This window comes from Salvelinus fontinalis, chromosome 1, assembly GCF_029448725.1.
Source record: "Salvelinus fontinalis isolate EN_2023a chromosome 1, ASM2944872v1, whole genome shotgun sequence".
Classification (NCBI taxonomy): Eukaryota; Metazoa; Chordata; class Actinopteri; order Salmoniformes; family Salmonidae; genus Salvelinus; species Salvelinus fontinalis.
Genome location: NC_074665.1, coordinates 62,693,125 through 62,715,771, shown reverse-complemented (window position 1 = coordinate 62,715,771; position 22,647 = coordinate 62,693,125). Strand labels below are relative to the sequence as shown.

The 22,647-nt window shown below is 44.3% G+C and overlaps 1 protein-coding gene across 4 annotated transcripts in view; it reads right to left on the bottom strand.

Annotated features, from left to right (window-relative positions):
- Positions 1–3,988: 3,988 nt before the first annotated feature.
- Positions 3,989–22,647, bottom strand: part of LOC129859468 (cell division cycle and apoptosis regulator protein 1-like) — a 40,318-nt gene continuing 21,659 nt past the window's right edge. For all 4 annotated transcript variants that reach the window (XM_055929300.1, XM_055929315.1, XM_055929321.1 and 1 more), the window contains 16 exons: positions 22,386–22,578; positions 21,926–22,217; positions 19,945–20,170; positions 19,662–19,775; positions 19,361–19,527; positions 18,389–18,599; positions 16,990–17,073; positions 15,496–15,684; positions 15,076–15,267; positions 11,986–12,222; positions 10,374–10,518; positions 9,935–10,170; positions 7,467–7,587; positions 7,013–7,213; positions 6,443–6,648; positions 3,989–5,552 (listed from right to left, as the gene is read on the bottom strand). In XM_055929300.1, coding sequence (XP_055785275.1) covers positions 5,490–5,552; positions 6,443–6,648; positions 7,013–7,213; positions 7,467–7,587; positions 9,935–10,170; positions 10,374–10,518; positions 11,986–12,222; positions 15,076–15,267; positions 15,496–15,684; positions 16,990–17,073; positions 18,389–18,599; positions 19,361–19,527; positions 19,662–19,775; positions 19,945–20,170; positions 21,926–22,217; positions 22,386–22,578 — 2,877 coding nt within the window. In that variant the 3' untranslated portion in view covers positions 3,989–5,489. The remainder of the gene's footprint in view (positions 5,553–6,442; positions 6,649–7,012; positions 7,214–7,466; positions 7,588–9,934; positions 10,171–10,373; positions 10,519–11,985; positions 12,223–15,075; positions 15,268–15,495; positions 15,685–16,989; positions 17,074–18,388; positions 18,600–19,360; positions 19,528–19,661; positions 19,776–19,944; positions 20,171–21,925; positions 22,218–22,385; positions 22,579–22,647) is intronic.

The window sequence follows — 22,647 nt, the reverse complement described above, 5'->3', positions numbered from 1 at the left end:
AAAAAATTGAAAGAATATGGCATCACAACAAACCTGCCAAGAGAGGGCCGCCCACCAAAATTCACAGACCAGGCAATGAGGGCATTAATCAGAGAGACAAGAAAGAAACCAAAGATAACCCTAAAGATTGGAGTATCTGTCCATAGGACCACTTTAAGCCGTACACTCCACAGAGCTGGGCTTTATAGAAGAGTGTCCAGAAAAAAGCCATTGCTTGAAGAAAAAAATAAGCAAACACGTTTGGTGTTCGCCAAGAGGCATGTGGGAGACTCCCCAAACATATGGAAGAGGATACTCTGGTCAGAGATTTTTGGCCATCAAGGAGAACTCTCTCTCTCTCTGTGTCTGTGTCTGTGTGTGTGTGTGTGTGTACACAGGGGGCCGAGGGTGTGGATAGGCCCAGGAGAGGATAAAATCAATAGGACCACTCATGTATCAATTAACTAAAGTATCAAACAGCACTGAAGTGGGCAGTTTGCCTGTTTGACGACGGTTGACAGTCTTCTGTTGAAATTCAAGTAGAGAGAGAGAGAGAGAGAGAGGGTGATGGAGAGGTGGACAGAGAGAGAGGGTGAGAGAATCCATAACAGTGCGTTACCTTAGTTCCCACTAGACTAGAGGAAACATGCTCCAAATTCTATGTGAATATTTCATAAAGCAGGTAATACAAACTGTATATATGGCGTGAAATTGAACTATACAGGGTAGGGCTGTTAAAAGCAATCTTCTGAGGCACACCAAGCCAATTTTGTTCCTCCTAATCTCGTATGCCAGATTTTAGACAAGCTTCTGACTCGGCAAGATTACTTCCCTAACCCACAAATCATAACTACTGGCACTTGCAGGAAATCAAGACAACAACCCAAAGCAAACAGACAGGAAGTTGGGGCAAGTTATGAAAAGCAGACACATCAGACCACTAAAGGCTGTGAGGGAGGTTGGGGGAACAGGCTGTGTCATGATAATCACAACACTGAACTTTCGACACACAGAAAATGGGAAGCTTTGGTTCTTAGGGAGAAGGATCAAGTGTTGAGCAAGGGAAACAACTCCTACAACTGTTGAATGATTGTGTGTGTGTGTGTCTCTCTTCTTGAGATGGGGGAGGTGTTGATGGTGATGGTAGACAGGGGATGTGTTTGACTCCCAGACAGACACATGAGAGAATGAGGAGAGAACGGCCCCACTGCCACAAGACAATGGACTGCCATCAGACCATACAACTCTACACAGCTACACTACAAGAGGATGGCCATCAACCCCTATAGATAGTTACTATACACATCTATAGGAACTCAGACTGAGCTGAACAGAAGAGACAATAGAGAGGGTAATGATAAGCAGATCAGAGATCAACACCTGCAAGTAAGAGGTCTAACTTTTTAAAAGCCCGTTCTGACTATATCCAACCATTAATGGAACCAGCGTAACACCATAACCTGATAAAGGGAGAAAGAATTGCAACTTGATCAGTTACTTCCCAAAACTCTCCCTTTATAAACACAACCCAACCCCACCCTAAAAACACCAACCCTGTCTAGCTTTTCTTTGTGTGTGTGTGTGTGTGTGTGTGTGTGTGTGTGTGTGTGTGTGTGTGTGTGTGTGTGTGTGTGTGTGTGAGAGACCATTTGATTCACTGGGTTAAAAAGGAGAGAGGGGAGGAGGCCAGAAAGGCCCTGTCTCAGTCTGGGAGTGAGGTTACCTGCATCAATCTCTCTGGCAGGGGTCTGATTTCACAACACACACAGACGAACGCAGGATTTAGGATAGTCATACTGTAGTTCCTCTGACTGTTCCCTAGGAAATTACATGTAGAGAGCTGTCGACTAAATGTCAACAAAATGTAAAGTCAGAAGTTCACACAAACTTGTCTTTCTTCTTGTGACCCACCATGTAAGAAATACAACTATTTCTAGCCATGCCAGCAGCATACCACCCTGCATACCACTGCTGGCTTGCTTCTGAAGCTAAGCAGGGTTGGTCCTGGTCAGTCCCTGGATGGGAGACCAGATGCTGCTGGAAGTGGTGTTGGAGGGCCAGTAGGAGGCACTCTTTCCTCTGGTCTAAAAAATACCCCAATGCCCCAGGGCAGTGATTGGGGACACTGCGCTGTGTAGGGTGCCGTCTTTCGGATGGGACGTTAAACGGGTGTCCTGACTCTCTGAGGTCATTAAAGATCCCATGGCACTTATCGTAAGAGTAGGGGTGTTAACCCCGGTGTCCTGGCTAAATTCCCAATCTGGCCCTCAAACCATCATGGTCACCTAATAATCCCCAGTTTACAATTGGCTCATTCATCCCCCTCCTCTCCCCTGTAACTATTCCCCAGGTCGTTGCTGCAAATGAGAACGTGTTCTCAGTCAACTTACCTGGTAAAATAATGGTAAAATAAAAAATAAAAATAAATAAAATGATTCAGTCTTGATCTGTGACTCAGAAGGAGTCAGCTGCAACCTACCACCAGTGATCCCTTCCCACTGTTACAAAACTATGTTACTAACCTGCTGATTTTGTTGCACTCGTTAGGTCTAGGAGTCGTATGCCTAGCAAACGATGTACAACGTTTTTTAGTTAACTTACATGGTCTGTAATCTGATTTAATGTGTGCATAAATGTGGGAACTAAGCATGTGCTACTAGGTGTTGAAATATGTTTACAGGAGACAGCCAGGGCTGGCTGCTTCTTGACCTCTTGGTCAGCCAGTACAAGCAGTTTATTATTTGTTCAGTTGGTAACAAAACATAAATATATATATACAAATTTTAGAAATACACAAAGGCATGCCCAAAATAAAGACAAAAAACAACGAAAGGCCTCATGGCCACCAAACGAAACCAGCAGCCTCACGGCTATGCCCGCTGGGACACTGAATGAAGATCACCACCTGTGTGTCAATAAAGGTCTGGCTCAGCAGCTAGACACGGTTGCTGCTGCCACCTGGGAATGGAGTGTGTAAGTGTATCATGGTAGTGTGTTTGTCTATGTCATAACACTAACCTTTCCCCCCATATCATAACACCACCATTAGGGAAACACCGGGTAAAATCACTTATACAATGAGCTTTTACAGTATAAATATACTTTTTTGAAATAATGACCATCTGAATAGGTTTTCTGAATGCGTAAATGAGACGAAAGTGAACCATGGACCCCTGAAATGTAAAATACCTGAGGAGTTTGAGGTGACCTTTTGTGAAAGGTAAACAGAGAAGTTATAAATGTCACACTGGCTTCCCAGTGAGCTGACCTCTGGCCACAACCTTTGATCTGTACCCTCTTTAATGTCACCTTTAGTTAATTTTCTCTGAAGCAAACTCACCCACATTCATAGATAGTAAGAGGCACAATGTGAACGAGAACAAGCTCAATACACAGACACATGAATGTTTTGTTTAATCACCTTTAGGGAACATACAATAATTTGTCTGAGTTATGTTTTGGAATGTGGAAGGAAAGAAGACCTTTCCATCACATCCATTATTAAGGCTTCCATCTGTGTGTGTGTGTGTGTGCGCGCGCAGTGGAGGGTAAACGTAGTTTACCCATCTTTTGCAGAAAACTGCATTGCAGTATAGTGAGCGTTAGCTTTTCCACCACCACCAATTTTCTTACCACTACAACATTGTTTGTGTGATGGGACTGGTGTGAAGCTGCCGGGGACAAAAACTGACTAGTGACAATACATCACCAGGAGGAACACACACCAAAACAATGCACAGATGTCAGATGTGTTGAAACCATTAAAAAAACCTACAATGCCCCCTGGTGGTTGTCATTCTATTACATCTTTCTAAATTCTACTTCCCGTAACACAGATGTTTACACATAAGAATATTTTTTATAAATTGCTCTCCAATAAGCATTTTCCATATCTTTCATTGCAATAAGCATTTCAATATCAATGTTAACCAAAATATACTGTACACATTTTATTTGACATACAAAATGGCTCTAAAATAAAGGACAAAAAAGCTAATCAGACAAAATGTTAAAATGGACTCCTTTAATTCTGCACAGGACAGCCATACAGTACATTTTCAATAGAAAAATTATATGCTTTGGGCTCATGTCTAAAGTTAGGCTCTCATCCAGAAATGCATACATACACCATCACACCTGGTGCCCACCATTGAGGGACAGAATCATAACTCCTCACACTGTTCTACAACAACCCCAGAACAGAAAACATCACTTCTAGAACATCCATAATTCTACAACAGAACTCCAGTAGTATTCTCATGTTGTTTTAGTCTCGAATCACAACCATTCTATCTGTGGTCAAAAGGCAGGACGATACCTAGGGCTCCAGTTCCTATGATGTTAGTTGAGACATTCAGCTTATGGTTTGGCTTTGCATTTACTTCCTTTTCAATAAACAAACAACTCAATGCTAAACAATCCCACCCTGGATAGATGTAACATAGACCACACGACTGACTGACTACCATGGTCGAACAACTCCTGGGATCAAACAAGCTTGCTACTGGAAGAGGCCTCAAGAGACTGAGGTTTCTCATAAGGAGATGCATGCAATACTACTGTCGTATTCATTGCTCACCAAACGGAAGCAAACTGGCCAAAATGGGGAGGTACTATCTGAACGTGTTCAATAAGAATCACAAATTTTCATGTGCCGTTACTTTGTTAGTGTTCCCTAATGAATACAACCCATGTCTCAAAACAGTGGCAGCCAGTCTAGTCAGGACGAGGAAATACAAAATGATCAATAACTTTATTGATCAGGGAGAAGAGTCATTCTATTGACTCATCAAAAACATATCTTCTTCAAGGTCCTCATCCCCCCCCTCTAAATATCATTGTTTATTTATTTTAAATATATATTTTTTTAATGAATTCACTTGAACATAAATAACACCATTATTGCTAATTAGAATGATCTGATATAAAGTACTACTCACACATACTGGCATCAATGTTGTGTTACTATTTGGGTAGGGCTATGAACGAGTAAACCAATGCAGACTAAAACAAAACATTTCAATTATCATGAGCAATTGAGGCAGCTACAAAAATGAAAAATGTATACCGTAAGCAAAGAAGCACTTCTCAATGAAACGAACACAATTTTGAACAAAATATCAGTTATTAATAGTTTCACAATTAGAACGCATCATAATAACCCGAGAATCAAACTAACTGATTTCAAACCAATGAAATTAACATGTTATTTTCAGGTGGAAACAGTGAGGTCACTTAAAAACATTAGAACTAATTAAGTGAACGCTTATATCCCAAATGCCACCCTATTCCCTACATAGTGCACTACGTTTGACCAGAGCCCAATGTGTCCTGTTCAAAAGTAGTGCACTATATAGGGAATAGGATGCCCTTTGGGATTCAAAAACACAATGCCAATCTATTTATGGCCATGAGAGAGAAAACAACTACTATAGACCCAAATGAAACTTGTTTTTAGTGCATATGTACAGGATTTGTAAGAAGTGTGTCCGATTACACAACTCATTCTTTCATTCGTCTGAACCATTAGTTGTTTGCGATTTTTGGTCAGCTGCGGCTTCTGAGGGAACCTCCTGGAATTGGAGAAACAAGACAGGAATTCTTCAGTTCATTTCAACATACAAAAATAGAACAATGTTTGGCGGTATTCTGCAAACTAATGAGTTCTTTATGAACAGTATTTACCCTTTTCATACATAGGACACCACTACAGTAACGGGTCGATAGCAGAAGTGTCTGTACCTTTTCAGCCAGTAGAATTCAGCTCCAGCATAGAATGTTCGGGTATTGTTTCCCTGACAACAATAAACGTTGCTGATTGATGGGTTGTTGTGTTGTTTTTCTGCTGTTTCTTTATGGCAAGGTAGATAGATGTGTTTTCTTTAGACTAAATGTATTGGTAAGCCATTGTATTTAACAAACTTCAAAGTACTTTTTTTTAGGAGGGAGGAGTCTGTGTGCAGGCAGCTCGAGGTCATTTGAATGACAGATCTGTTTGCCTAGATGGACGTTAGTCCCGCTACAGAGGCAGCCTTTAGAGACAAGTTAAATGCCTGTTCTGTGGAGCTTCTTAACTATCTCCAGAGAAGGTTTCGTGGCGGCATTTAAAAAGTAATTGTGCACCTTTTCAGACAAACAAACATGCCGTAGCATGTTTGGTGCTAGGTGCTTTCAAGGCGCCACATTCCATTTGTCTGAAAGGGGCAATAGTGAAACTTTGACGGTTGTACGACAAGTACATTTCTTTCTTATCACAGTTGGTTTGGGTTGATTATTGTACAAATCTTAAACTTTAAGATTATTAAACATAACTTAAAGTTTCATGCAAATCTCCCATTAACAACTAACCCAATCCACCAGAAATTGTAAAGTGCTTTCTTCGAGACCTAATGGAAATCCATGAATATCACCATTTAAAACCAACTCATGTCTACCAATAAATCAATCAATCAATCAATTCTACCTTCTTGAGGACTCCCTGAAGTTCCTTAATGGTGTTGCCCAGGTTGTTGAGTGTCTTGCTGAGCTGGTCGTGGTAGACGGTCTTCTCTTCCACCGTAGCTCTGAAGTTGTTCTCCGTCTGGCCCAGATTTCCTTTCACCTCCTCCAGATCTTTAGACAGGGCTCGGTTAGCTGATACCAGCTGGAGGATTTGCTTGGTGTCCTCGGCTGGAACACAAAAACACACACATACAGGTTTAGACACTCAGGAATACATTCTATTAAATTAGACTTTTTTTCCGGTTGAAGTTCATTCACCAATTGCAGGTATTAAAAATACATATATTTTTTTCCTCCCACAAGGGGCAATTCTAATGCCATCAGGCCGTAGAATTAGGATAACATTGCGTCAAAGCCATCTGAGCTTAAAAGACCTTTGAAGACCTAAAAAAGCCAGTCTGAGTTTAACAATGATCAGAAGCGAGGCACAGAATGATGCCAAGGATAGTAAGTAGAGGGAGCTCGTAGTGGCCTATGTCCCAATGGCAATGAATAGAACTGAGTAAATCTGTTGAGGTGACTTGTCTCTTACCCATCTTGGAGTCCTGCACCATGAGTTTCTGCTCAATCTCCTCCCTGGCCTTCTCACTCTTGTCCAGTTTCTGCATGATGCTGCCCACGTCCACCATGGCGCCATTATACACTATTAGACTGCTGCCGCCTCCGGACTCACTAGCCTCCACTGGCGCTGCCTGGCCACGAGACACAAGCATGGGCAGCAAGGCACGGTTACCTGAGGAGGGAGGAGAAAGGAGGTGATCGAGGAGGAAAGGCAGAGGGAGGGAAAGAGAGCAGAAAGAGAGTGTCAGACTCAAAAATAAACCACACTAGGTCAGTTCTAACTAGGATGTTGGGTATTCACAGAAAGCATTGGTGAAGGAATGGATCATTCCGATCCACCTTAGTGAAGCTTAAAAAAATGCTTTGAGACAAGTCAAAGAGAAAAAATGAATAACCCATTCCAGTGTCAGGTCTCCTTCCCTCACCTAGCAGGTTGTCTAGCAGGGGTTCACTGAAGGAAGGAGCAGATTCATCTTTAGCTGCGTCCGTCAGTTTACGGTAGTAACACGACTCTCTCACCACCGGCTTGTTCAACAACTTCTTTACCTGCAAATGAATCAACATTATGAAAAGTACTAACAAATGAAAAATCACATATATTGTGACGAATATAAAAATAGCAGGGCAGGCGTGTGTAACCTTGAGCTCAAGCCCCAGTGTATGTGTGTGTGTGTATACCTGGGCTCTGGACAGATGTAACTATAGTGTGTGTGTGTATATATATACCTGGGCTCTAGACAGATGTAACCCCAGTGTGTGTGTGTGTATACCTGGGCTCTAGACAGATGTAACCCCAGTGTGTGTGTGTGTGTATATACCTGGGCTCTAGAGCAGGGGTGTCAAACTCATTTCGCATCGTGGGCCACATACGCCCTAGGGAGATGTCAAGTGGGCCGGACCATTAAAATTATACCATACTCTGCTATAAATAACCAAAATATCATGTCTTTCCTTTGTTTTGGTGTAAAGAAGCACAAGAACATTAGGAAAATATTGAAATTTAATGAACTATCCTTTTACAAAACATTTCATGAAACACCTCATATTTCCTTAGACAAATGTGCAATTTACTTTTATCATTCACAAATTAACAAAGTCACCGTCGGAATACGGCTTCGATGCTAATGCTATTTCGCTAGCAATTAGGTAGCTGGCTTTTACCGCTGCTTCACTGACTTCTCGGCTCTGGATGAAAGTTGACTGCTGTTTCCTCAGACCCGCCAGCAATTCGTTAATCTTATCTCTTCTCAGTTGTCCTTGCAAGCCGTCATATTTTTCGCTGTGATGAGTCTCGTAGTGGCGTCGAATATTATATTCCTTCAATACCGAAACTTGTTGCAAACACACCAAGCACGAAGGTTTTCCGTGCATCTCTGTAAATAAATAGGACGTGGTCCATTTTTCTTTGAAAATTCTACACTCCTTATCTACTTTTCTCCGTTTGGATAACGACATTTTGGCTAATGAGGGTGTAGCGGAGAGGTAGAGACCAAGGTATTAACAACGTCGTAACAAGCAGCAGATGGCGCATTGATACCGTCTGCTGTTTTCAGTCTGTCTCAGTGATGCGGCTTGTCTTCTACTCTGATGGAAAGAGTGCGCCCCTTAGCGGATAATCCATGAATTGCAGCGAATTAAAAATATTAATTCCATGTCTTTTATGCATTTTTTCCACTTTCAAATTATCCTGCGGGCCTGATCGAACCTCCTTGGGGGCCGGTTCCGGCCCGCGGGCCGTATGTTTGACACCCCTGCTCTAGACAGATGTAACCCCAGTGTGTGTGTGTGTATACCTGGGCTCTAGACAGATGTAACCCCAGTGTGCGTGTGTGTATACCTGGGCTCTAGACAGATGTAACCCCAGTGTGCGTGTGTGTGTGTATACCTGGGCTCTAGACAGATGTAACCCCAGTGTGCGTGTGTGTGTGTATACCTGGGCTCTAGACAGATGTAACCCCAGTGTGTGTGTGTGTGTGTATACCTGGGCTCTAGACAGATGTAACCCCAGTGTGCGTGTGTGTGTGTATACCTGGGCTCTAGACAGATGTAACCCCAGTGTGCGTGTGTGTGTGTATATCTGGGCTCTAGACAGATGTAACCCCAGTGTGTGTGTGTGTGTGTGTGTGTGTGTATACCTGGGCTCTAGACAGATGTAACCCCAGTGTGCGTGTGTGTGTATACCTGGGCTCTAGACAGATGTAACCCCAGTGTGCGTGTGTGTGTGTATACCTGGGCTCTAGACAGATGTAACCCCAGTGTGCGTGTGTGTGTGTATACCTGGGCTCTAGACAGATGTAACCCCAGTGTGCGTGTGTGTGTGTATACCTGGGCTCTAGACAGATGTAACCCCAGTGTGCGTGTGTGTGTGTATACCTGGGCTCTAGACAGATGTAACCCCAGTGTGCGTGTGTGTGTGTATACCTGGGCTCTAGACAGATGTAACCCCAGTGTGCGTGTGTGTGTGTATACCTGGGCTCTAGACAGATGTAACCCCAGTGTGCGTGTGTGTGTGTATACCTGGGCTCTAGACAGATGTAACCCCAGTGTGCGTGTGTGTATACCTGGGCTCTAGACAGATGTAACCCCAGTGTGCGTGTGTGTGTGTGTATACCTGGGCTCTAGACAGATGTAACCCCAGTGTGTGTGTGTGTGTATACCTGGGCTCTAGACAGATGTAACCCCAGTGTGCGTGTGTGTGTGTATACCTGGGCTCTAGACAGATGTAACCCCAGTGTGCGTGTGTGTATACCTGGGCTCTAGACAGATGTAACCCCAGTGTGCGTGTGTGTGTGTGTATACCTGGGCTCTAGACAGATGTAACCCCAGTGTGTGTGTGTGTGTATACCTGGGCTCTAGACAGATGTAACCCCAGTGTGCGTGTGTGTGTGTATACCTGGGCTCTAGACAGATGTAACCCCAGTGTGTACATGATGTCCTCCAGGTCTTTTTCCAGCAGGTAGCCACAGTGGCTCTGGTCAAAGTAGACAAAGGCCATAAGCAGGTCCTTGTTGTAGGTCACCATCTGCTTCTTCTCCTTGTCTTTAGAGGACCGCTCTTTGGACTTCCTGTCGTCTCTGCTGCTGCGGTCGTCTCTCCTGTCCCTGCCGTTAGAGTCTTCATCGTCTTTATCTGAGAAAGAATCGACAGAAGTCCGTCAGTCAGATTTGTACTGGTGAAATTGTGTGAAACGTACAGGGAATAATTTTTTAACAGTTCTAGGGTTTGTTATAGAGATTCTCTTGAGCATGCTTTTTAGTCCAGAACTAGTGCTAATCTGTGTCCGGGACACAGGCCCATAATGAATTAGGACAGGCGCATTGCATTGCATGTACCATCCTCATCATCGTCATCAGCATCTTCGGCCTCCAGAGGGTCGTACTCCTCAGCATTAGTGTTGCTGCTCTCATCCTCCTCCTTCTCTTCCGCATCTATAGAATCCTCCTTCAGCACTTTCTCCTCCTCCTTCTCACCCTCCTCCTGGGTTTGGAAAATACATGGCATAGGCACAACTTAGAACTAGCAGGCTGTTTGAAAAACCGAGCACTTCCTTTACATCATGGAGCAAACTTTATGTACAGTGCCTTCAGAAAGGCACTTTTCCACATTTTGTTGTGTTACAGCCCGATTAAAAATGGTGTCCCTGGTCTACACAAAATACCCCATAATGTCAAAGTGGAATTAAGTTTGTCAAAAAAAAAAAAAAAAAAAATGTCTTGAGCGCAAATGTCTTGAGTCAATACATATTCAAACCCTTTGTTATGGCACGCCTAAATAAGTTCAGGAGTTAAAATGTGCTTAACAAACCACATAATAAGTTGCATGGACTCACTATGTGTGCAATAATAGTGTTTAACATGATTTTTTAATAACTACCTCATCTCTGTAACCCACACTTTAAATTATCTGTAAGGTCTCTCAGTCGAGCAATGAATTTCAAACACAGATTCAATCAAAGATCAGGGAGGGTTTCCAATTCCTCGCAAATAAGGGCACCTTATTGGTCATTAAAAAAAGCAGACATCGAATATCTCTTTGAGCATGGTGAAGTTATCAATTACACTTTGGATGGTGTATCAATATACCCAGTCACTACAAAGATACAGGCATCCTTCATAACTCAGTTGCCGGAAGGAAGGAAACCTCACAGGGATTGGCCATTGGTGACTTTAAAACAGTTACAGAGTTTAATGGCAGTGATAGGAGAAAACTGAGGATGGACCAAGTGAAAAAAAGGAAGCCTATACAGAAACTGTGGCAAAGCAATTTACTTTTTGTCCTGAGTACAAAATCTTATGGTTGGGGTAAATCCAATACAACACATTACCGACTACCACGCCCCATATTTTCAAGCATAGTGTTGGCTGCATCATGTTATGGGTAAGCTTGTAATCGTTAAGGACTGGGGTGTTTTTCACGATACAAAATAACCAGAATGGAGCCAAGCACAAGGAAAATCCTAGAGGAAAACCTGGTTCAGTCTGCTTCCCACCAGACACTGGGATATTAACAAGGCCAAATCTACACTGGAGTTGCTTACCAAGAAGACTGTGAATGTTCCCGTGTGGCTCAGTTACAGTTTTGACTTAAATCTGCTTGAAAAGCTATGGCAAGACCTGAAAATGGTTGTCTAGCAATGAATAATGGGAAAATGTTGCACAATCCAGGTGTGGAAAGCTCTTAAGAGACTTACCCAGAAAGACACAGCTGTAATCAAACATTTCTAAAAACATGTTTTCACTTTGTCATTATGGGGTATTGTGTGTAGATTGGTGTAGAATTTTTTTTAAAATTGAGGCTGTAACAATAAAATGGGGAATAAGTCAAGGAAGGGGTATGAATACCTTCTGAAAGCACTGTAAATACAATTCACTCAAGAGCCATGAAGCTCCCACCTACTTTTTCTCAATATAAATACAATTCACTCTCGAGAGCTATTGTATTTACCTTCTTCTCCGGTTCCTCCTCTTTTGCCTTCTTTGTCACCGGCTCTCCGTTCTCCTCTTCTTTTACTTTCTTCACATCTGCTTTCTTCTCTGCCTCCTTCTTTTCTGCCTCTTTCTTGGCTTTATCCTTCTTGTCTTTCTTGTCGTCCTTGCAAGGCACCGAGGCCAGGGCCTTGAAAATCCTGTAGCCAAAGTCTCTCTGTAGCATCTCGTTAAACAGCTCCGCAAACAGAGAAACCTGGAGAGAAGAGGAGACAGAGACATGATACCTTTTGATGCAACTCTTATTGCAACTCTTACGGCTAGGATTGGCTGTTCAACTGATGGCTTGGTAAGCAAAGCTGTTTTTTAGTCTCGGTCTTGGTACTGATGCACCTGTACTGTCTCCGTCTGCCAGAAGGTAGCCCAGTGACGTCCTTAATAAGAGTAGACAGTACAGGTGCATCAGTAGCAAGAACAAGACTAAAAAACAGCTTTGATTACCATGCCATCAGTTGAACAGCCATCCCTAGCCGTATATCAGGTGACACACACACACACACACACACACACACACACACACACACACACACACACACACACACACACACCTAATACTTAAACACACATTCTGTACTTTGTATTTTAGAGTACACTGTTGGTACACACCACATATTTATTTAAATACTGGATTCTTGTACATACGTATACACTCAGTGGCCAGTTGATCAGGTACACCCATCTAGTACCGGGTCGGACACCCCTTTACCCCCAAAATTAGTGATCACGCGCTCCGTAGCCGATGCGAGTAAGACCTTTAAACATGTCAACATTTAAGGCCGCAGGGCCAGACGGATTACCAGGACGTGTACTCAGAGCATGCAAAGACCAACTGGCAAGTGTCTTCACTGACATTTTCAACCTCTCCCTGATGTTTCAAGCAGACCACCATAGTCACTGTGCCCAAGAAAGCGAAGGTAACCTGTCTAAATGACTACCGCCCCGTAGCACTCACGTCGGTAGCCATGAAATTTTGGATAGCTGAAAAGCTGGTCATTACTCACATCAACACCGTTATCTGGAAACCCTAGACCCACTCCAATTTGCATACAGCCCCAACAGATCCACAGATGACGCAATCTCAAATCGCACTAGACACTGCCCTTTCTCACCTGGACAAAAGGAACACCTATGTGAGAATGCTGTTCATTGACTACAGCTTAGCGTTCAACACCATAGTGCCCTCAAAGCTCATCAATAAGCTAAGGACCCTGGGACTAAACACCTCCCTCTGCAACTGGATCCTGGACTTCCTGACAAGAAGTGCCCAGGTGGTAAGGGTAGGCAAAAATACATCTGTCACGCTGATCCACAACACTTGGGACCCTTACGGGTGCGTGCTTAGTCCCCTACTGTACTCTGTGTTCACCCATGACTGCGTGGCCAAGCACGACTCCAACACCATAATTAAGTTTGCTGACGACACAAAAAAGTGGTAGGCCTGATCACCGACAATGATGAAACAGCCGATAGGAAAGAGGTCAGAGACCTGGCAGTGTGGTGCCAGGATACCTCCTCTCCCTCATTGTGAGCAAGACAAAGGATCTGATTGTGGACTACAGGAAAATGAGGGCCGAACAGGCCCCCATTAACATAGACGGGGCTTAAGTGGAGCGGGTCGAGAGTTTCAAGTTCCTTGGTGTCTATATCACCAACAAACTATCATGTTCTAAACAGACCAAGACAGTCGTGAAGAGGGCCGAACAACACCTTTAGCCCCGCAGGAGACTGAAAAGATTTGGCATGGGTCCCCAGATACTCCAAAAGTTCTACAGCTGCACCATCGAGAGCATCCTGACCGGTTGCATCACCGGCTGGTAAGGCAACTGCTCGGCATCAGACCATAAGGAGCTACAGAGGGTAGTGCGTACGGCACGGCACATCACTGGGGCCAAGCTTCCTGCCATTCAGGACCTAAATGCTAGGTGGTGTCAGAGGAAGACCCCAAAAATTGTCAAAGACTCCAGTCATCCAAGTCGTAGACTGTTCTCTCTGTTATCGCACGGCAAGCGGTACCGGAGCGCCAAGTCTAGGTCCAAAAGGCTCCTTAACAGCTTCTACCACCAAGCCATATGACTGCTGAACAATTAATCAAATGGCCACCCAGACTATTTACATTAACACCTACCCCCCCCGCCCCCCCCCTTTGTTTTTACACTGTTGCTACTCGCTGTTTATTATCTATGCATAGTTACTTTACCCCTAGTTACATGTACAAATTACCTCGACTAACCTGTACCCCCACACATTGACTCGGTACCGGTTTTGTTTTTGTTGTTGTTTATTTAGTAAATATTTTAACTCTATTTCTTGAACTGCATTGTTGGTTAAGGTAAGTAAGCATTTCACGGTAAGGTCTACTACACCTGTTGAATTCGGCAGATGTGACAAATACAATTTGAGAACAGCCTGGATTCTGTGGGGCATGGATTCTACAAGGTGTGCCGTTCAAACGTTGCTCAATTGGTATCAAGGGACCTAACGTGTGCTAGGAAAACATTCCCTACGCCATTACACCACAAGGACCAACGAGTGGTGCTTTCCGAGATGCCGTTCTTGATAGTGTTAACTAAAGGGGAAAACTCTAGAAAGTTGAGTGAAGTTCAATCTCGTGCTTCTCTGGGGAGACTGATATTTCTTCTGTGCGGCAGTCCGAGGGGAGCTGTGCACCTGTGCATGAACGCAGCTTAGAGGGAACAGTATCGTTGACTGGATGTTTTTTGTTTGTAGTACCATTCTCTTTAAACCCTAGATAATGTTGTGCGTGAAAATCCCAGGAGGCAGACAGTTTCTGAGATACTGAAATGGTGTGACTAGGTCACTCGTTTTGTCCATTCGAACCAATCAAACAGTAACTGAATGCCTCGATGCCTGCTTTATATAGCAAGCCAGAGCCAGTGACTCAATGTCTGTAGGAGCAAACCATTTTCGTGAACGGGGTGTTAAATTCAGTGTATGACTGGGAGATACCAATACTCAGTGCAGCTGCTGCTAATACGTGTGTGTGTTCGTGTTCACTGAGTGTCCTGAGACTTTGTGACTGTTGTCTCACCTCGAAGGAGTGTTCCTTGTTGTCCTCCACCCTGTAGTCCAGTAGCACGCTCAGAGACATGACGCTGCAGTCAAACTTGCCGTTCTTGGCCGCCCAGTTGGGGTGAACTATGATGGTGGGCTCGTCTGGCAGCACGTAGCGCTTCTCTCTGCGCTGACGCTCCAACTCCTCTTGCTTCTTCCTCTCCTCCTCCTGATGAACAGACAGTCAGAGAGAGATGGGATGAGGAGATGGATAATCAGAAACAAGAAATCAGTGGACCCATTCAAGTAAGCCATTTCTGGTGATGCTGTTTGTCATTGTGCTAACTGTAGCTAAATGCACTAAAAGCATACCTCAGCTTTGGTGTTAGTACAGTAGACACAAGTGTCCTAGTAGTAAGTGTCTTAGTCGTAAGTACCCTGGTCTCCTCTACTGTACCTCTCTGTCTTCCTCCATGTGTTGAGGCTCCTCCTCATCAGGGACCTGGCTCTCTGGTTTCTCAGGCTCCTTGGCCTCCTCTACCTGCTCCTCCACTTTCAACTGCTTGGTGAGGCGTGCGATCAGCTGGGACTTTAACCCCTTAGAGCTCAGGGAGCGTGACTCTAGCTCTTTGCGCAGGTCATTCACCTACAAGAGAGGTGGTCAGTTCATCATTTATAATTATTTTGTCACACATTTAGGATGGATTGGATATACAATGTGATTCAAAATAGGAAGCTCCCACGTATTGTTTATTTTTGTAAATGTATTTTGTGCTGAACAAATGGATTGCATCAGCTGCTTTTTTTGTACCACTTTACTACACATCAATACAGGAATGCTGGAATGAGACACAGAATACATAACAAAATATAAGTGCACTAGTAAACTACCAAAATGCTAGCCCTGCTGAGGTGCTACAGACAAGAATGCATTGACATGACTTGTGACCAGGGCTCTAAAGTGTGACAATTTTGGTCGAGCCTAGATATTTTGCTGTGTGACCTGACATTTTATTTTGGGAGCATCAGTGCGACCCCCACAAAAATATAAATAAATCACCCAGAGAACAATTGTAACGCTAGGTTTAACTGTGCTATTCTTTCCGAGTGCCCTAGAGAAAAAAGTGCACGCAGATTCGTTCAATCCAAAGTCTACATGTAGAGAATATTAAAGAATGCATCAGTGGATAAGAGCGTCTGCTAAATGACTAAATGTAAATGTAATGTGTATTTCTTGCAACTTTCTGAAGACGTAACGGCATGGGAATGACCGTGTCTACCACTTAGTTTTTTACCTTTATTTAACTAGGCAAGACAGTTTAAGAACAAATTCTTATTTACAATGATGGCCTACACAATTTCTTAAAGGCTTTCCCATAAAACTTTCCAAATTAAATGTTAACGGCAAAATAAACTTAACCTTCCTGGCATAATGATATGATGATTTGTATCAATTGGCTATAACGTTATGCCTGGTCCAGGGGTCGCATTAGCTTTCAGAAACCTGCATTTTCAAAACCATTTAACCTGAGTGTTATATAGAAAGTCAACAATGGAGTGATAAGGGGTGTGCGACTATAGTGTTTCTTCACACAAAATACATTAGTGTGTTTGTTTTGCAAAAACGATGCAAGGCCATCATATTTCTAATGTTTATCATAGAAAGAATGTACCCAGCTACATTTCCTAATGTTTCCCTTAAAGTCAATCTTGCATTTTAACTTGCTACCGGAGAAAAACTACACAGAAGGAAAGTACCGGAGAAAAGTAGTCTACACAGCAGTCAGAGAGCTGTCTGGTGATCCAATGAAGAGAGCAAAGATATTTCATCTGAGTTGAGAAGTGCAACTGAAGCACAAAATGAGTAATTTTACATTGTGATTTGGAGCGAACGCTGACTGAAGCAGAGCATAATGTACAATAAGAAGTATTTTCAACTATCGAATACTACCTTCATTGATTTCGGATCAAGCTTAGTCCAGTGTGTCGGGGTGGTCACCTCCTTAGAATCTTCTTCATCCTTCTCCTCTTCCTCCTTTGAGAAAGAAACGTCCAACCGAGATAGAGAGATAGAGAAAGAAAAAGAAAGAGGGACAGAAAACCATTAAAACAGTTGTTCTCCTGTTGTTTTAAATAGTGAAAAAACAAAAGGTGATCCTTCACATCATGTGTCTGATAGTTTCTCTGGTCCTAGTGAGTTGCTCTGGGATGATAAAGTAGGCCCTGCTACTGCAGGGTGGGTAGTGGGTAACACAGGGACGCCCTCTAGCTCTTTAATATAAAACCTTTATCACGGAAAACCAATGCCCCTCCCCCCATCCCCAGCGGCCAATCAATCACGTTCTGTGGAACACAAAAAGGTAAATCAATGACAGTGGGTTCCAAAGGGGGTGTGGTCTGTATCTGTGTAGTGGTAGGTACATCAGGTTCAACTCAAAGCTTGTGTTGCCAAACTCAGTGTGTATGCCAACTGTCTGTATGTGGGTTCCCTAGCTAGCCATCCTAGTCTGACAGAGATTCTGATTTGGATAGTTCAGGATTCTGCATTATTTTGGTTCTGTTAGGTTCTAAAAGATCATAGAAAACCATCTGTCCAAACAACTGCCCTGGAACAAACCAAGCTCTAGATACAGTCCAATCAAAACAGGAACAGACGACAGACAGAACTTAGGGAAGGGTTTTTTCTCTCTTTTCAAGTTCAGCAGATATTGAACTGAAGAAAAACTATATAAAAAAAAATCTAAAACAAAATCTAGAACAAACACATGCCAATGCAACTAGCTCTGCAGGTTCCAGCATTCTCTTTTAGAATCCTCAGCGGTCCCAAGCAAATAATCAAATAATGTCATTTTATCCTCCCCTCATGCAAGCAGCCAAAATTGCAAGCGGGTTCATTTTTTATTCATTGTGATTTTGGCACAAGCAAATAAAGCCAATTAAAATTAGGCTATTTCCAGTTTAGTACCCAATTACGAGTAATTTATAAAGCTGGAAGCTGATTGGCCAGTCGCGGCATTGTCATTCAGATAAGACCTAGTCTCCGTCCACTGTGTCTGCTGAGTGTGAGGGCAGGTGGGGGTGTAGGGAGGGGACAGTGGGGGTAGGACCAGGTAGCAGGACGGTAGGAGAGGGGGGGACCAGTGAGAGGAACTGAACCTAAAGGGGACCAGGTAGTTCAATATCCTGCCTGCGATGATGGTGATATCTGGTTTGCCCTCTGTGTGTGTTTAGATTTGTATAACATAATGTACTGTGTGTATCTGGGGTGGTTATGTCTAGTGAATATCCTGTGGCTGTGTTCTTCCTGTGAGAAGCGGGGGAAATGAGAAGAGGGATTAGCGGTTCAGTGCCTGTTCTCCGTCAGCCTCCTTCCGCTCCGCGGACAGCTTCTCAGCCAGCTGCTCCCGAAGTCCCCGCGACAGCCCTTCCCACTCTGAGCGGGTAGGAAGACAATGCCAAACATCCGGAAGAAACAAAACCACTGTCTCCACATGTGCGGGCACTGTCCGCCCCTTGTGAGTCTCCTCAGGGCGATGATAGCGAATCTCTGCAAAACGATACCTGTCGCAAAGGAAGAAGGCGCATTGGAAAGAAACATTGGGGTCAGGGACACAACTCTCAAAAACAGGGCTAGGGCTAGCCTAGGCTACATTACCCCCCCAATGACTTTTGAACTTTTTACAGTTTCCCCCCCAACACACAACATTAGCATGGAACCCAGTCTGCAGCTCTCCAGTGGTTGTCCATTGGTTTTCAGGGATAACAGCGGCCATTTTTTGTTTTGACAAAACATCAAGCCTGGTAACACCCCAAACCCGTCTCAACCCTCGCCATCAGTCAATCAAAGCTCAGAATTTCTGTGTTTGTGTAGCTTACGACCTCGCGGACGGGAGAGTTTGTGAGAGAAGACACAGAATCAGAGAACAGGACAGTGATAGCAAGAAGTTAAATATGTAAGATATTTAACAGAATGAAAAGAAAACATTTAAAACACGAAAAGTAATGGTGGTGTCTTCTGGTCCGGGAGACTGCGCTTCGAGCCACAAAAATCAATGCATCAATCCACAACATAGATATACAAAGATAGATAGAAGCAGGACGGCGTCATTTGGTAGCCAAAGACATTGGAAAACAAAAAATAATTAAGAGGCAAATCAAATGACAGAATCAGTCATTAATGTCCAAAAACCAACAAAAAAAGCTATATAGTAATCGTTGGGAGTTAACAAAACCTTATAATACTACCACTGGCCTAGTTATAGACAGAGAAAAGACAGCGATAGAAAAGAGAGAAAGGAGGTTGAGAAAAGAGCAGGACTTACCACTGAGTGCAGAGACTCAGGTCTATGCCTGTGAGGGCCTTACAACAGCGTATGGCTGTCTTTATGAGCACGGCCGGGTCCTTCTCAGGCTCCGCTCCATCCAGGGAGGGGGACCAGTGGCCCCCGATGGCCATGGCCTCGTCCTTACCCCGCATCCCCACCAGGAACTGAGCGACAGAGAGAGACCGAAAGAGAGACAAACAAGAGGTCAAAAACAAGCCTAAGCCATGCTACTCTATAACTTAGACATACCGTACGCCAGGCTAGGGAAAAACACCTGATTGGTTGACACCTAACTGACCTTGATGAGGCGGGCGGGGTGCTGGAAGGAGTCTCTGAGTTCTTGAGGGTCCTCAGCCAGAGCACAGGACTTATGGTAGAGCTCTTCTAGACTGGGGTTGGCCAGCAACATCACCTATTCAATGCATTACAACAGACAGGACAGGTGAGGGTGTGTGTGGAATACCTTAGCACTGTAAGTGGTATTAGTAAGTGTGTGTGTGTGTGTGTATGTATGTATCACAACATAGCGCTGTACAGGTGTATGTACATGCGCATGCAACCTGTCTGTGTGTATACCCTACCTTAGCACTGTATGTGTGGTTGGCATCGGGAGGGTCCAGAACCGCAGTGTTCTTGACCAGAGAGTCCACCTCCTTGTGCATGATGTGGAAGTTACAGTAGTTGCCGAACTGGAAGGGCCGTTGCAGGGGGAAGCCATCCACCCAGGTGAACACAGCATCAAAGAAGTCACTGGGGATGTACAGGCTCTGATAGCGTCTCCTCAGCTCCATCATGTCACAGTTAGAACTGGAGGGGAAAGAAAATAGTACAGTTCTACCAAATGTAGTCACTACAAACGGTTCTAGCAAAGCACCTAGAACCTGCTTCAATGCAGCCACATAGCATTGTTTTATCAATTACAAAACATCTTTAATACAACCTCAATTTACCTCCTCACATGCACGTCTTTATAACAATCAGAAACAGGGACACACGAGGAACAGCGAGCAGACCGAAGACTCTATGTACACTGTAAGAAAGGCCCGAGAGGCTCCGAGTTGGTGCCGAAACTCGGGAATATATACAGTTCACCTAGCCCTCCACTACACACACACACTTCTTATTTTTTACCCCTTTTTCTCCCAAATTTCGTGATATCCAAATTGGTAGCTACAGTCTTGTCCCATCACTGTAACACCAGTACGGATAGAGGTGAATATCGCGAGCCATGTGTCCTCCGAAACATGACCCTACCAAAACGCACTGCTTCTCGACACACTGCTCGCTTAACCCGGAAGCCAGCCGCACCAATGTGTTGGAGGAAACACCATACTACTGGCGACCGTGTCAGCGTGCATGCGCCCGGCCTGCCACAGCAGTCGCTAGAGCGCGAAGGGACAAGGACATCCCTGCCGGCCAAACCCTCCCCTAACGATGCTGGGCCAATGGTGCGCCGCGTCATGGGTCTCCCGGTCACGGCCGGATGTGACACAGCCAGGGATCGAATCCGAATCTGTAGAGACGCCTCTAGCACTTAGACCAATGCGCCACTCGGGAAGCCCCTACATACACACAGTTCTAAAGTCAACTGCTGCACCCCTGAGTAGTGACAAAAGCCCAACCCTAGGCAACACAGTGACTAGGGTCAGAGCCCTATACTACGAATCAGGTTTGAGAAGTTACTGAGGTAACTTTGGTCAACTCTCGAGTTCAACTCGGGATAACCAGTACCACGAAAGTGGCTCACCTTTTAGCCAGGTTGATTTCTATGGCAACGAACGCTTCAAAACTAACCTGCTCCGAGGCAGGCTAACTCAGGGCTAACTCCATTTATCCCGAATGAAGTGTCTGAGCCACGAGTTGAGGATAAATTAAATCAGATTTCCTCCCTTTCGTAAAGATCGGGTCATCCTCCCCTTCATTTGAGGAAGTGTTCATTTTTTATGTGTTAAAAACTAGTCATGTTAAAATACCTATCACATTACACATTTAATAATGACAGAATGCATTTGAAACTTCAAGCACAGTAAAACTTTTGTAAGGAGGAAGCCTGTGCTGGAATGTGAAGCTAACTGAAGCTGGCTAGCTTTAGAAAACCCTGAGTAGATCTAGCTTCCTTCGTAGTATACCCCTCTGGTTTCAATTGACTCTTTTGGCATAGAGAAACTATGTCACTGTCTATGAAGGGAAAAAAACTAATTTAGGGGACTCTCCCCCAAAATTAAAAGGAAGACAAGCCAGAACGTCACAATTGAAAACCAAAGAGTGCAGGAAAAACCTTTTCAGTGGTTTTAGTTAAGGTAGTTGATGCAAACTAGCCACTTGTGAAATGCACTCATTAAAGATGACCTCCGTGATCTCCATCTTGCTAGCTACTATTTAGCATTTTATTCAAACGGATAAACTAGTAATGTAGGCAGTGGTGTAGTTCCTCTATGCCAAGAGTCCATCATTTAAATCACACCCTAGTCACTGTGTTGCCAATGGTCGTGTTTTCGAGATTACACCCAGATATAGTAGCAATGAAAATCTGAAACTGATTATAATGATTGGTCGACCCACCCGTCCAGGCTGAACTTGGAGAACTGGACGGTGTAGCGAGGCACCACCCTACGAGGGCGGCGTGGGGAGCGATCACGTCTCGGAGAACGGTCCCTGGAGCGTTTACGTATGGGAGAGCGCTCTCTGGACCTCCTGCGCTCACGGTCTCTTTCACGACTGCGTTCATCCTTGGTCCTGAGGATGAGTTCAGGGCGGTCATTACGGTTGGGGAAGCGGGGGGAGGGGTCCAGACGCCGGACGGGCTGAGGCATCATCCTCACTGGGGGCTGAAGCAGACCTCCTGAGAACACATCTAGAGGAAAGGGGAAACACGCAAAGCGAGAAAGAGAAACAGACACAGACAGACAAATACATAAACACAGACAGATATATTACAAATACTTTCTTTATTTTCTGCAAAAGTAGCAACTAAATCTAAAAGCATAAGAAAAACACAAATCGACATCATAGTGCCCCCTACCTTTGGGTGGTGGCTGTGATAGCAGGGGCGGAGGGGGGTTATGTAGGAGCGGGGCCAAGGAGGCAGCAGAGAGCTGGGCCTGGAGCAGGGGAGGAGGGGGACCCTGGGCCTGTACATTGAAATTGGTGGGGGGAGGCAGAGACTGGAGCATGTTGGGACCCGGCTTCATCATATTAGGGCCTGGAGGCTGGCTCTGGGGTGGGGTATGGGAGAAAAGAGGTTAGCATTACCCCAGAGCTGTCCCATGAGGTATCTTACCAGA